The sequence below is a fragment of the Sitophilus oryzae genome, unplaced genomic scaffold, assembly GCF_002938485.1.
Source record: "Sitophilus oryzae breed Bouriz unplaced genomic scaffold, Soryzae_2.0 scaffold_111_pilon_pilon, whole genome shotgun sequence".
NCBI classification, from domain to species: Eukaryota; Metazoa; Arthropoda; class Insecta; order Coleoptera; family Curculionidae; genus Sitophilus; species Sitophilus oryzae.
This window is the reverse complement of record NW_022145749.1, coordinates 1361754-1376672: the sequence shown is the minus strand read 5'-3', so window position 1 is coordinate 1376672 and position 14919 is coordinate 1361754. Positions and strand designations below refer to the sequence as shown.

General features: G+C 29.7%; 1 protein-coding gene across 1 annotated transcript in view; it reads right to left on the bottom strand.

The window, feature by feature from the left end:
* LOC115883656 (probable palmitoyltransferase ZDHHC1) overlaps nucleotides 1-14919 on the bottom strand; it is a 97370-nt gene that overhangs the window by 2808 nt on the left and 79643 nt on the right. The window contains exons 5-7 of the mRNA XM_030902046.1: nucleotides 10875-11182; nucleotides 8876-9029; nucleotides 941-1175 (exon numbers count right to left, since the gene is read on the bottom strand). Of these exons, the coding sequence (XP_030757906.1) occupies nucleotides 941-1175; nucleotides 8876-9029; nucleotides 10875-11182 (697 nt within the window). The remainder of the gene's footprint in view (nucleotides 1-940; nucleotides 1176-8875; nucleotides 9030-10874; nucleotides 11183-14919) is intronic.

Below are 14919 nucleotides of genomic sequence, written 5' to 3'. Positions count from 1 at the left end.
ATATATATATATATATATATATATATATATATATATACAATTCTTCTTAAGAGAACAAAGCAAATAAAACAATCAAGAATTATATATATATATATATATATATATATATATATATATATATATATATATATATATATATATATATATATATATATATATATATATATATATACAACAACAACAAAATTATTCTTAAGTTTCACTAGCTGAACATAATTAAACCAAGTTGTTAGGACACGTTAAGTTAATACGTACAATTTTTGGTATTTTAAGTAAGTAGACTACTGTTAATTTTTTTTTTCATTTCGGAAAAACTGTTTTTTTTTCAAAAAAAGAACTTAAGTAAAAATATTAAGTGTCATTACTGTTATTATTTTTTTAAAACTGGTTTCTCTTATCTCTTAATTCAGCTGGCATATAGATAGCGTGGACGGTTTATTAGAATTGGTATCAGGAACTCATCCCGGGATCAAGTATTTACGTATACAAGATGTCCCAGAAATAAGTGCAAGTATTTTAACTGGTTGTATAGTTCAACCCCAGAAACACGCCTATGAGTTTTTTTATTCGTGAAAAAAAAATTTTGAAAATTTGAAATTTGTTGAAACAATTTTTGGAATTTTTTTTAGTTTTTAGTTAAAAAACATAATTTCTTGATAATATGGCAACATAGGTAGTAGATTAAATTTACAAAAAGAAAATCTAGAAAAGATTCAGTGGTTCTCAAAATTTAAGCAAAAAATCATTTTTTTTTTGGAAATTTTCAAAGTAAAATAACTCCGTTATTTTGGACTTATTTGAAAAACGGAAAAGAGAAAATATGTTTCTTTTATCGATATCTACCACCCCTTAAAATACTTATTTCTGGGACACCCTGTATAGTTCATCAAGTAATTTCATACTTAAAAAAAATGGGATCAACCATTATTATTAGACTTACCTAACACTCTAAACAATAACCTTATTTTGGCGCTCGACCAATGGCCGTGCGTTCTGTGTGGCCGACCGTCCAGAGGGGGCGGCAGCTTTTTGCTCTTGACTTTGTGCTTGCACAAGGAAATGAGACAGCGGGGCTCTGAGGGGCTCTGGTTATCGTCCGGACTGTCCGGGACCGATACGCAACAGTTCCATTTTTTGCGCACTTTTTTCGGAGGTATTTTTAGTTCTGGAGCTACCTATATCAAAAAATGACGTAAACGTTAAAACTGAAATCGATATAATTTACTTATTAATTAATTATTATTTATTTTAATAATTTTCGATACGTATTCATATAGGTATGTATATACAGGGTTGTTCACCACATACGACACGGAGTATTGTAGGTAAACGATTAGATTTTTATAAATTGTAAGTTTTGTGTTCGTTGAAGACTATTAGAGCTACAATTTAAAAATATTTTTACAAGATACAGAGTGTCCCAAATAAGTAAAAAATATTATAGTTTTAATTTTTTTAAATGGAACACCCTGTATATTATTCTATTTTTCGATTCTACGATTGAAATAAAGGTAAATTTGATTAAGATTTATCATACTTAAACTTCACCGTTTTTGAAATATTTTCAATTTTATGAAATTGCAGTAAAAATTTTAAGGCTTCATTTCTCCAAGGGTATCAAAGTTTTTAATACTAAATATTTACTGAAGATTATTTATTGATCAGATATTGTGTTGCAATAATAAACAATATACTCCCTTATACAGAGTGTCTAAAAATTTATATTAAATAATTACTAGATTTAAACGGCAATAACTTGTTTAATTTAAATGGTACATCCTGTATATTTTACGAGGATCAGATGCACAATTTAATTGTCTATCAAATTGTATTATACCATTTTTACCTATCTCTTCAAGTTTTCGTAGAAAATGCATTTTCTTATAATTTAGACCTCATTTATCACTATACCTATGGAATATTGACATTTTTAGTGCATCTGAATCACATAAAATATACAGGGTGTTCCATTTAAATTATACGAGTTATTGCCGTTTAAAGCTAGTAATTATTTAATATAAATTTTCGGACACTCTGTATACGGTAGTATAAATTTTATTATTGCAACACAATATCTGATCAATAAATAATTTTCAGTAAATATTTAGTATTAAAAACTTTGATACCCTTGGAGAAATGAATAAGCCTTATTTTTTTTACTGCAATTTTACAAAATTGAAAATATTTTAAAAACGGTAAGGTTTAAGTGTGATAAATCTTAATCAAATTTACCTTTATTTCAATCGTAGAATCTAAAAATAGAATAATATACAGGGTGTTCCATTTAAAAAAATATAACCGTAATATTTTTTAGTTATTTGAAATACTCTGTATCTTGTAAAATTATGTTTAAATTGTAGCTCTAATAGTCCTTCAACGAGCCCAAAACGTACAATTTGTAAAAATCTAATCGTTTACCTACAATACTCGTCGTGTCGTATGTGGTGAACAACCCTGTATAAAAAACAGCTGTTATGTTTTAACAGCAGGATGACAGGGTGTCATAGGAAAATCTACAGGGTGGCCCATCGAAAACGTTCCGCAAGGCATAACGGCCGGGGTAATTTTTTTTTCAGACAATCCAAAAACATGACAATTTTGTTTGTGAGGGGGACTTTTGCCCCAAAAATGATTGCAAAATCTTCAACCCTTTAAGCGGGGGTGTCATCCCCTAACTTTTTTGAAATGGTGTAGTGTATAAATATTATTACACCCTGTACATAATAGTTTAGATATAAGTATTTCTTATGTTAAGTTAATTAAGACCAGTTTATATTATATGTTTAGAATTAGTTGTTTATATAATATTAGGAATGCAACTATGCATTATTGGATGTCGCGCGATATGCTAATTAGGGTTAACCGAATTCAATTACTATTAAGATTTACACAAGAACAGATTGTACTAGTTATTCGAAATAAAGTTGGTTTTTTAATAAGGTCTTAGAGTTTCCTTCAGAGCATGTAATTGCGAACCCAAATAAGAACATTACAATGGTAAGGGTGGTCAAGTGACGCCGCAATGAAAAGAGCTTTCTATTCTCTATATTTCACTGCTTCGTTTTTGAAAATCAGTCGAGTCATAGAGAAAATATGAAAGATTGAAATTTGAAAAGTTTATTTAAACATTTATCAGAGTAAATGATAAGGATAAACTTCTTCGACCAATTTGCTGTTTTTTCTTATTATTTCTAGATGTTTACGCATTTTTTCACTTGCCACAAGGTTGCACGATCAGGTGCGGTCTCAATATCGTTAAACTGACCCACAATAGAATTTCCGAAAATACCAGCCCGCGACGATCAAAATCGTCTTCGTTGAGTTCTTGTACCAACTGAATTTTGTACGGGTGGAACTTGTGTTTTTATAATATCCTTTGGACACTTGTACGATTCACCCCGGTCTCATTGGCTAATTTTCTTGTACTCAGCGTACTATCCATGGCAACTTGGCCCAGTACGAATACCCCCATAGCTTTATTTACTACAGAATTTTCCCTCTGCGCCTCTTTTTATTCTTAACGGAACCAGTTTCGCGAAATTTACTAACTTGCTACTAACTCGCGACCAATTTTGCCATAAAGGTGTTTGTCAGGATGGCGTTCATTGAATATCTGTGCAAACCAATTGCCACATTCATTATTTTTAAAATAAAGTTCGATTATTTTCACTTTTTCTGCAAGTGAGTACACATAATTGTTAAAAAGTTTAACAATTATTGTATATTGAGAAGAACTTCAGCGCACAAGTCACAGACCAACTATCTAGCAACTACCGCACCTGATCGTTCAACCTTGTGGCTAGTGAAAAAATGCGTAAACATCTAGAAATAATAAGAAAAAACAGCAAATTGGTCGAAGAAGTTTATCCTTATCATTTACTCTGATAAATGATTAAATAAACTTTTTAAATTTCAATCCTTCATATTTTCTCAACGATTCGACCGATTTTCAAAAACGAAGCGGTGGAATATAGAGAATAGAAAGCTATTTTCGTTGCGGCGCCACTTGACCCCCCTTCCCATTTGAAAAAAGTTGGGGGATGACACCCCCGCATAGAGGGCTAAAGATTTTGCAATCATTTTTGGGGCAAAAGTTGTCCCCCTCACAAACAAAATTGACGTGTTTTTGGATTTTCTGAAAAAAAAAAAATTACCCTGGCCGTTATGCCTTGCGGGACGTTTTCGTTGGGCCACCCTGTATAACTGTGTTTTCAATAAAAGGAATATTTGACCGATAGTTTCTTTGAAAGATATTTTTGTCAAAATTTCGACCACAACATGAACACGACAATAATCAATAAATACGGTCAAAAAATTTCTAAACAATTGCCTAAAAATAAATATAAAATCTTTGCTATAATAAGCTATTGTCGACAAAATTAGAATTGTTCTATAAATATGCACCATTTATATTCTCACACATTCTGTATTTTTATTCGTTACAAAATTAACGTATCGCATATCCATGTAATAAGGTATTTTATGGCATCCTCCATATATAGCCATAAATATAATTTATTGCTGTAATTGGAAACATAGAGAAGGTGATTTATATAACCAAAATTCAATGACTCCAGTTCAAACCGACGACATAAATGGCCTCATTGACTACATATCCAAACTTTAATTAAACTTCTATTGTATGACAAGTTTAAAGGGCTTGCTTTTAGACTTTAACGAACTAAGAATGTTTTGAAAGGTTATTTGTGGATTACGTAAACGTTAATTTATTATCATAGACATTTTAACTATGACAAAAATTTATTAATAAAGTTACACTTATGTAGGATAGAAATGATATTTAGATGAGTAAGAACAAAGACATTTTCTTTCTGTTGATATTTTTGTAAAATTCTTCCAATTTTCAATTATTCTTGTTTCGCCTAAGAAAGGGCGATAATGGATTTTACCTATCCATAAGCTATCGCATTTCATCTATGTTCATCTTAGTTATCGATATGTTGTTATATATTAGTTATCGATATGTCGATATGTTGTTATATATCCATATATCGAGTATTCTATTTCATCTTAGTTATCGATATGTTGTTATTTTTAATTTTTTTTATGTCAAAATAAGTATTTTGATACATGGAAGACGTGTGTCAAATATTGCGTCACAGATATTTCTATCTCAAAAGTTGAGATATTTAAGACATACATATGCGGTTTTTTCCTTAGAATAGGTCCAAGAATCACCTTCTTAAATATTAGCATGTCATTAAGGAACACCCTGTATATGCCTGAATGACATTTGACATATAGCATATTTTATACTCTAAATTAATGCTTAATAATAATTTTTTAATAAAAAAAATTATCGACTATCTAGAACTAAATTACCTGACATCAAAATCTTACTTAAAAGAAGTTAACTTAAAAGTTAAAAATACAACTTAAAATTTAGTATTATTCATTATAAATAATTAGAATGTGAACTAATTAGTATTAAAACTTCTTACTTACTGCTGAGTTATAAAACCATGTATATTTTTATACCAATATTGATCGGAAAGTAAGTTTATTAATATCATTCACACTAGACACGCATATGCCATTGTGTGTCGGTCGTATTAGTTAAATACTATTATTACAAAATTTCATATAGCATGAAACAAAAAGGCTAGTCAGAATAGTTTACTGCACTCAGATATTCCATGCACTAAAACGCTCTTTAAAGTAATTAATATGTTCATTAATTTTTTAATTCAAAGAATTTATATTTTTAAATATGAAATGTGTATCGTCGAATGTAAAATTATGAAAGTCGGTGAATTGAAATTAATAAATTTTAACAAAGAGTTTTATATCTGTATGCAAATCAGCTAAATATAAATAATAAAGTTATTTAGAATAATAAATAAATAAATAAAATAAACAACTATTATAGCTCAAAATTATCCTACACTACACTTAGTAAACCTATCTTAACACTATTCTTATTCAAAAAAAGACACATTTAAGAAAAAACAAAAAAGAAAATATAAAACAGAAAAATGTATTGTCCATTTACTGAGCAAAGTAAGTCTGAACATGGTAGTAGCATTTACTGATTAGAAAGAAGCCATTTGTCACAAACAATTCATGTAAAATCTGATATATTCCAATATACAGGGTCGCTGATATGTATGAAAACGGTCGATTATTGAGCAAAATATACGAGGCACTGCAAAAAAGTTAAATACAAAAGTTATAGGGTTTTAAATACGTATAAGCTAGTAACAAATTTAAGTAGACAGGGTATATCATGAAGTCATGGCACCTCAAAGATTTATTTTCTTTTAAATAAAACGCCATGAATATTATTGAGTATTTCAATTTTTCCTTCAATTTTAATTTTAATTTTAATAGTGCGTCGGCCATCTGTAGCTCCTAGAATAAAAAACTTGGGCATTTTGTTTTTGCATTTTTGACTTCCTTTCGGATCACTTTACATAATCCGAAGATATGAATAAATATATTTCGATAGTTTCAGAGATATTAATAAATAAATAAAAAAAATATATATTTTTCAACCATCATTAAAAAAAATATTACAAATACAAGAACTGTCCTGAAATCAAAACTATATTAGGTATTTACTTTAGATGGTATATACTTAATTTTGCTATAAATATCGTAATCTTAAATCATACAGGATGTTCAAAATTCTACGCCAAACTTCCTAAAATATAAAATAATTTTTCTTCTTTTTTTTAAATGGTATATTATTTTTTTATTAAATGGAGAATTAAAAAATGAACATTTTTTGTATTTAAAGTATTTCAAAATTTTTAAAATTTTGAAATACTTTAAAAAAAATGTTTCGCAGATACACGCAGTATTATTTCATATGGTTCTCTCAACGGTAAAATACGAGAGAAAAATCACTGGGTGGCTTTGATAAAAAATTATTATGGAAAATGCCATATGAAATATAAAACCGCGTATATCTGCGAAACCGTTAAAAATATTGAAATACTCTAAATATAAAAAATGTTCATTTTTTAATTCTCTATACATTGAAAAAATAATATACAGGGTGTTCCATTTAAAAAAAACGAAGAAAAATTATTTTATATTTTAGAAAGTTTGACGTAAAATATTGAATATCCTGTATGATATACGATTACCATATTAATAATATCTAATATAGTTTTGATTTCAGGACAGCTCTCGTATTTTTAATATTTTTTTTAGAAAGGCTGAAAAATATATATCTTTTATTTATTTATTAATGTCTTTGAAACAATCGAAATATATTTACTCATATCTTAGGATTATGTAAAGTAATCTGAAAAGAAGCCAGAAATGCAATAATTCCATTTAAAAAAATCATCCCGATCCACTCACACTTTTTTGAGCCACCATATAGAAGTTAAAATATTTTCCTAGAATATATCCTAGAACCAACTATAGATTTGCACTTAAAGAAAATTCCTAAGTTTTTTACTCTAGGAGCTACAGATGCCTGATGCACTATTGCCAGACCCTGTATAATGTACCTAAATCCAACTATTTCCGGCGAGTTATCGAGTTTTCGTTTTGAAATGTTAAACGATTTATTATGTAATTTCAGACTTGATTTAATATCGTTTTATGCACCTATAAATGTTAACTTGACAGGTAATGTCAAATATTATTGAGTATCACAGTCTTTCCGTAAAATGGCATCTTTAAATGAAACCGAACGCATCGAAATTTTAATTATGATAGGGTATAGTGATAGAACGTAGAATCCTTAAGATACCATGGACGGCCAAGATAAGAAACGAGGATGTACTAAGACGTAGTAATAGAGAACGTGAACTCTTTAACACCATAAAAAATGAAAGACTGCATACCTGGGTCACGTCATGCGTAACCATAAATACCAATTTCTTCAGTTGATTATCGAGGGCAAGATCGAGGGCAGAAGGGGTTTGGGACGGAAAAAAATGTCGTGGCTGCGGAACATAAGACAGTGGACAGGCATTAGTAACATACAGAAGTTCATCCACACACCCAGAGATAGGGAAGCCATGGAAAGTGTGGTCGCAAACATCCATTAATGGATAAGCAGAGAAAGAAGAAGAAGATAGAACGCAAAGCTTTATAGAAATAATAAATTTAGACTCTCAGACTGCTGCCATATACATATATATGAGGAAAATTCAAAAAACAAACAAAGCTGGTATTAAATAATGTGTGACTGTTATTTCTAATAATTTTGAATACCTGGTACTTGTTATGAAGTAAAAAAAAGTAGAAGTGATTTCTAGTGTAAGTAGTAGTGATAGTCTAGGTACCAGAAGAGAAAATATTATAAAACAAAATTAGTAATAATGTATAATTGTAGCAGGTTTTTAATTATTTCAATATATATGATATATGTTTATAATCTTTAAAGCTTCATTCAGAACCTCGCTATTAGTGGAATAAATTAGTGGTTTCAATTTTATACTTTTTAGTTTACGATCATTCACAATATTTAAAAAACACAATTAAAATTAATAGAATATAATGACAGATGATTGTGTAACAGCTTGCGTTAGTCAGTTTTACCCATAGAAAAAGCCTAATATTTAGCTTATAAAACAATCAACTTTTAATTTATAACCACAATTTCTCTTGACGGAAGATAATCAAAGGCCAAAATGACATTTCTGTAAGTTTTGAAGTATAATTAATGAAAAAGTTTAAAAGTTTGATAACTTTTTCTACTAACTGAAAATGTCTACCACTAATTTTGACGTTCCGAAGGTTTATATTGAAATTAAAGGAACAAACTTCTACGTTAATTGAAACCACTAATTTATTCCACTAATTGCGAGGTTCTGAATGAAGCTTAGGTCAAAATAATTATAAAATTGTTAAAGCTATGGAAATGTAAATTTAAATCTAATAGGCTTCTTACCGAATTATTACTCATAATGCACATTTGGCAATCTTGAGGAGTGCTGGGAGGTGTAGGAGTTGGCTCGGGATTACAACTGGAGAATGTTTCTTCTAGTACTGTACAACTAAAAAAGGTAGTTCTGGTTTTTCCGTCACATTGAAGATTAACGGGCCTAAAAAATAAGGAAATTTTAAGGTCAATTAGATAGATCTTATATGAATCCTAAACGATTACATAATTCCAGTTGGGGGAGTGGAACCGTTGGTGTTACAACAGCACAATAAAACTTCAATTTACCATAATACCCCAAACCACTTTTCTTTTAACACTAGACGCGCGTTTTGTTAACCATGTTAGCATCATTAGCAGATGATTAAAAGCTTAGTCTAATCATCTGCTGATAATGCTAACATGGTTAACGAAACGTGCATCTAGTGTTAAAAATAAAATATTTGGTTTGGTTTTATTTAGTTGGTTAAAAGTTCCAACCCACAACTGTAATATAAATTAAGTACAAAATTTTATCTGACAAGGTAAGACACTTAAAATCGAGTACAAACAACTTATTATACTCAAAACACACTTTTTGTGTATTCGTTACTTCGTGATTCATTTTACAGGTATTAAATAGAGAAGTAATAATGAGATGTAATAATACTAGTACCGAAAGTTGTAATTGTATACGATTTAGTTCTCGTTATTTATAATTAAACTTAAAAACTTACTGTTAAAGGGGTTGGGATGTTTTTATGCTGAAATAGATAAATTGATCATAATGGCGTAACTAGTATCTCTGCACTTTACTACACTGGGTGTTTTGTTCCCACCTTTTCTGAAATTTTCACCCTCTTTCAGCAATTTTTTACTTACTAGTGGCATTTTCTCGTATTAATAATTGGAAATATAGGTCATGTAGGAAGTAGCAATATTGCATCCCTTTTAGTGCCGTAACCATGGTAATATCAGAGATTAAAAAATTATACTGTGGGAAAATTTGCGGTGAACAGGCAGTTCTAAAAAGTTTTCGAAAAATGTACAGGGAAATTTAAAAGAAAATGCACGATTTTCACCATCTTTTTTGCGAAAAAAAACTCATAGAAGTGTTCCTGGGGTCAAAATATACCACCCCTGGAAATATTTGCACTTATTTAAGACTCACCCTGTATAAATATATCAAAACTACAACTATACTATCAATTTACCAAACGCGCGTCCAGTGAAAACGTAGTATTTTGGTGAATTGTGTTAAATTAGTGTTTTATTTTGCTCTTGTAACACCAAAGGTTCCAACCCTCAACTATAATATACTATCAATACAAAAATATAAAACAAAAATTGAAAAAATATAAAACATAAACTGAAATTTACTACAATTTTGTTAAACAAAATGCGAGTTTGGTTTGGTAATTGGAAAAATGGTCCAATTATTTTTATTTCCAAAATTTGAATATCCAGATTTTAGGTAACAAATTCTTTGCTATGATTGTTTTCTGATGTTTTTTTTTGTGAATCCTAGACACAGGATCCCACAAGGGTAATACTGGGCCAAACTAAATAACTTGGACTGGTTCAAAATCAATATTCATTACATAATCTTTGACACTATGATACGCAAATTATAAAAAATGGGCATTTTTCCGTTACATGTCTTAATCTCAAATTACTACATAAAAACAGATGAAACCAACGGCACTCTCTATCAGAGTTATATCTGATAGAGAGTAATTATATAAAAACATAAGTTTGAGTTAGCCCTGTAATGTAGGGTATCATAATATATGAAAGGGATTAATTTGCACAAACTTAAAACAGATTTTTAATTATTTTTATGACGTATATTTTTCGATTTATGACAAAGAATGTAAAAAACTGTAGTATGTGTAAATATCTAAGGAACCCTTTGTGGGCGAGTCCGATCCGAGACGAAGCACACTTCTTGTCCGATTTTTAAGTTATTGATTTGAATAAGGTAAATGTTATTAATTAGCAATTAACTCCTTGATTTTTCTACACGTACCTGTGTCTCAGCGTAGGGTTTCTTTCCATGTCTGCGTCTCGTTCCACATTTTCCATATTAACTATTTCAGTCTGAGGAACAGGCTGTTGGGAATTATTTTGGCGTTGCTGGCGGATATACTCGTATGTGGTGAGACCCAGAAATGATATGTAGATGTGAAAGAAGCACAGATGTAACAGCAGACCTGCAGTGATGGCTGCTAACAATCCCAATGCAGCTACGACAGCTAGGAAAGCTGCATCGCTAGACGGCAACGAGGACGGAAATGGGGGCGGGGAGGTTAAATTTGGTTTCAAAAAAGGCTCTTCCTGAAAAAAAAATATATGACTTTAATAACAGTGTTTGGTAATGGGTGCTATTTTATAATAAGAACCTATTGATTATATTTATTGTGGCTCACCCCCTAACTTTTTTATTTTTTTCTGATAAAAAAACGAGATTTGGTATGTTAGTCGTGGTATGTTCGGTATCGCGTCTCTTAGAAACCGCAAATATTTAAACTTCAATAATTATTATTGAAGTTTAAATAAGTTATTTTATTATTTAAGTAGTATAGAATATTGTTCAATGTATTACTTATGGTTTTTGTGTTATGTTTTACTAAATATTTGCATTTTAAATTCAATATTTTAAGGTTCTTTTCTCAAATTTAGTTAAGTTTGTTTATGTGAATTTTAACTTATATTTTTTCTTTGCATGTGTTCATGTTTATTAATTGCTAATAAACAATATAGGAACTTGAAAAGAGAAAAGAAGCAAGAACAATAAGAAATAGAAATACTATGTACTTATTTAGAAAAGTTTGATTTTGGCTCTTAGAGGACTTTCTCACGTAACAAAAAAATACATTTTTAATTATTTACCGATTCCCGAAAAACCGGGAATTAATTTGGTTCTGTACTGTCCAAAAAGATCCAGAAATTCCCGGTATTTTCAAAACCGGAATTTGCCAGTTCTGAACCCTAACTGGGAGTATTAATTAGGGTTTGCGGAACCAAAACTGTTTTTAGGAACAGGGAATTTCGGAAGCATGCCTCTAAGGAATCAGGATTTACCGGTTTTGTCGGTAATAGCAAATGTTTGTTCTATGATTGTGCAGTTTGTCAATCACTAAGCAAGGAATGGTTTTCAAAAGTAAAACCGATAAAAAAATTGAGTTTTGAATAAAAATAATATCAAATTATTAAGCAATCAGTCATGAAAAAATAACATAAACACAAATGAACACAAGCGAAGAAAAAAACGAAAAAAACATAGGTAACTTAAAATTTACATCAAACAACATAAGCCAACTTAACTAAATTTGAAAAAAAAACTTTAATTTTCAATTAAAAACTTAAAAATATAACTAATACATTTAGTAACATTATACTAAATAATAAAATAACATACACTACTCAAAACAATTATCGCATATTTGAACAAAAATAATTATTACATATTTCTAAATGAAGCATGCATTTTTCTGCCATTCTCTTGTGAGTTTTTTAGGATAATTAGGGTACGCACTTACATGTAATTTTTAGTCGGCCGACTATTTAGTTGCAAAAGTGAAAACAATACATTCGTATAGAGCCGATTGGCCCAATATTTGATTACATTGGTCGGCTGACTATTTAGTTGCATATTTGAAACCAATATTTCCTTATGAAGCCACGCTCACATGCAATCAAATAGTTACAACCGATCGACTTCATAAGTATGTATTGTTTTTACTTTTGCAACTAGATAATCGGCCGACTAAAAATTACAGGTTAGTGCGCAGGCGTATTGTATCGAATTTCCCTTCACATTATCCATACTATTTGAAATCGTAAGTCAGGGAATTCAAAGTGTCTTGTTTTTAAAATTAATATTATTTTTTAGAAAATATGCGATAATTGTTTTGAGTAGTGTATTTAAACTTCAATAATTATTAATAAACATTATAGGAACTTCAAAAGATCTGAAATAAATATAAAATAGCTATTTCTTTCAAGAAATTTTTCGAGATCTATCAGCTCTGAAAATATTTGACTGATTTAAGACTCAACCTGCCTACTATCGTAATTAGTCCATTTCGCTGATACCATAGACTTAAAATAAAATATTATTATATTATTTTATTTTAAGTCTATGGCTGATACACTGTAGGTAGATAATTACTTGTTACTTTTAATAAATATTTTTGTTTACACAAATCCGAAGTTATGAAACATTTATTAAACCTTTAAATCTTACAAGTGTAATGTGATAATTAAATATTTCTAACAAGAATCGTAATAAAGTTTATATAACTTTGCGTGAGCAACTTCAAAGTAAGTTATAAGTTTAAAATTATCTCGCAGATATAATTAATAAAAATTATTTACTTAGCAATCATAATAATTAATATTTGCATGATTCCTATAAACAATAAATACTAGATATCTATTGAATTGCATTAGGGTGTATTATATTAATATACATATTTGTAAAATATAATAAAATTATATAAGAGTTTCTTGCCTTGGAACTGCTAATATAGAAATTAATTCCACGCTGTGTTCGTCATAATGTGGATCAACTTGCTCTCACGGTTTCGAGACCCTACCCCATCATCAGGTGAGCTTGGGTCCTTTCCACAAAATGACGAGCATAGCGCCGAGTATATAAATACGACTTGTAAAGTAGCGGTAAGATATTAAGTCCCGCATCGCGAGATAGCGGCCTGCGTGCAATGGTAGTACTTTCGTACCACCGAGGCACAACTATCGATAGTAAATATAGGCATTTTTCGGCTAACCCAAAATATATAACGGAAAATAAATTTCTTGCAGTTTTTAGGTAAAGTAAGAGTTTCTTGCCTTGAACTGCTAATATAGAAATTAATTCCACGCTGTGTTCGACATAATGTGGATCAACCTGCTCTCACTACCGGTTTCGGGGCTCTACCCCATCATCAGGTGAGCTTGGGTCGTTTCCACAAATTATTATTTTACACTATATATTTGTAAAATAGTTATACTGTTTAACTATATTTTTTATCTAAAAAATATTAAAAATTTTTCCGGTGTTCTAATCTTACTATACTAATGGTTCTCTATTATGTGTTAACCTAGATTTTACCTCAATCTAAACACTTTTAGCTAAATTAAAAGATATATCGGTCAACATTAGGAGAAGCATGTTGTAGCGTGTCTATTATCCCCGAAGCCATTAGAAATTTATCAACCTACGATAAACTCATCCAAAGCTTTTCCATACAAAAGTAATATTATGTTACCATAGGGAAATATCAATATGATAGACAAAAGAAATAAATGAACATTTTTGTATGATTTGTAAATGGCAGTTGATATACCAAAAATAGCTAAACCTTTCTATGTTATTGATAAACGGTAGTAACTTATCAGGAGTTGGATATGTTTTACATATTTCGTAGGTATTTTATAAATGATTTACTTTAAAATATATATTTTTTAAATAGCACTCTCATGTACAGAGTGAGTCTTAAGTAAGGGCAAACATTTTCAAGGTTAAATAGAAAACTAAATCGCCCCAATAGACCAAAACACTTTTACACTGGACGCGCGTTTCGCTAACCATGTTAGCATCATCAGCAGATAATTTAAAAAAGTAATAGTGCTTTCGGTTTGGTTTGGCTTGGTTTTGTTTGGCAGTGTAAAAGTAAAAGTGTTTTGGTGTATTGTGGTGATTTAGTGTTTTATTTTGCTGTGTAACACCAAAAGTTCCAACCCCCAACTGTAATTTTCAGGGTTGGTAGATCTCGATAAAAGAAACATTTTCTCTTTACCGGTTTTAAATTAACTCAAAAATAACCGAAATACTTTACTTAAAATTTTTACTATTTTACAAAAATTTTCAAAAAATGATTTTTTGCATAAATGTTGAGAACCGCTGGACCTTTTCCGGGTTTTCCCTCTTGTAGATTTAACCTACTGCCTCTGTTGCAATCAATATATTATATTTTTGAACTAAAAATTTAAACAAAAATTATTATATTATTTTTTTTAATTTTTAGTAATTTTTAACTTTATTTTTGAAATTTTTTATATATACAGGG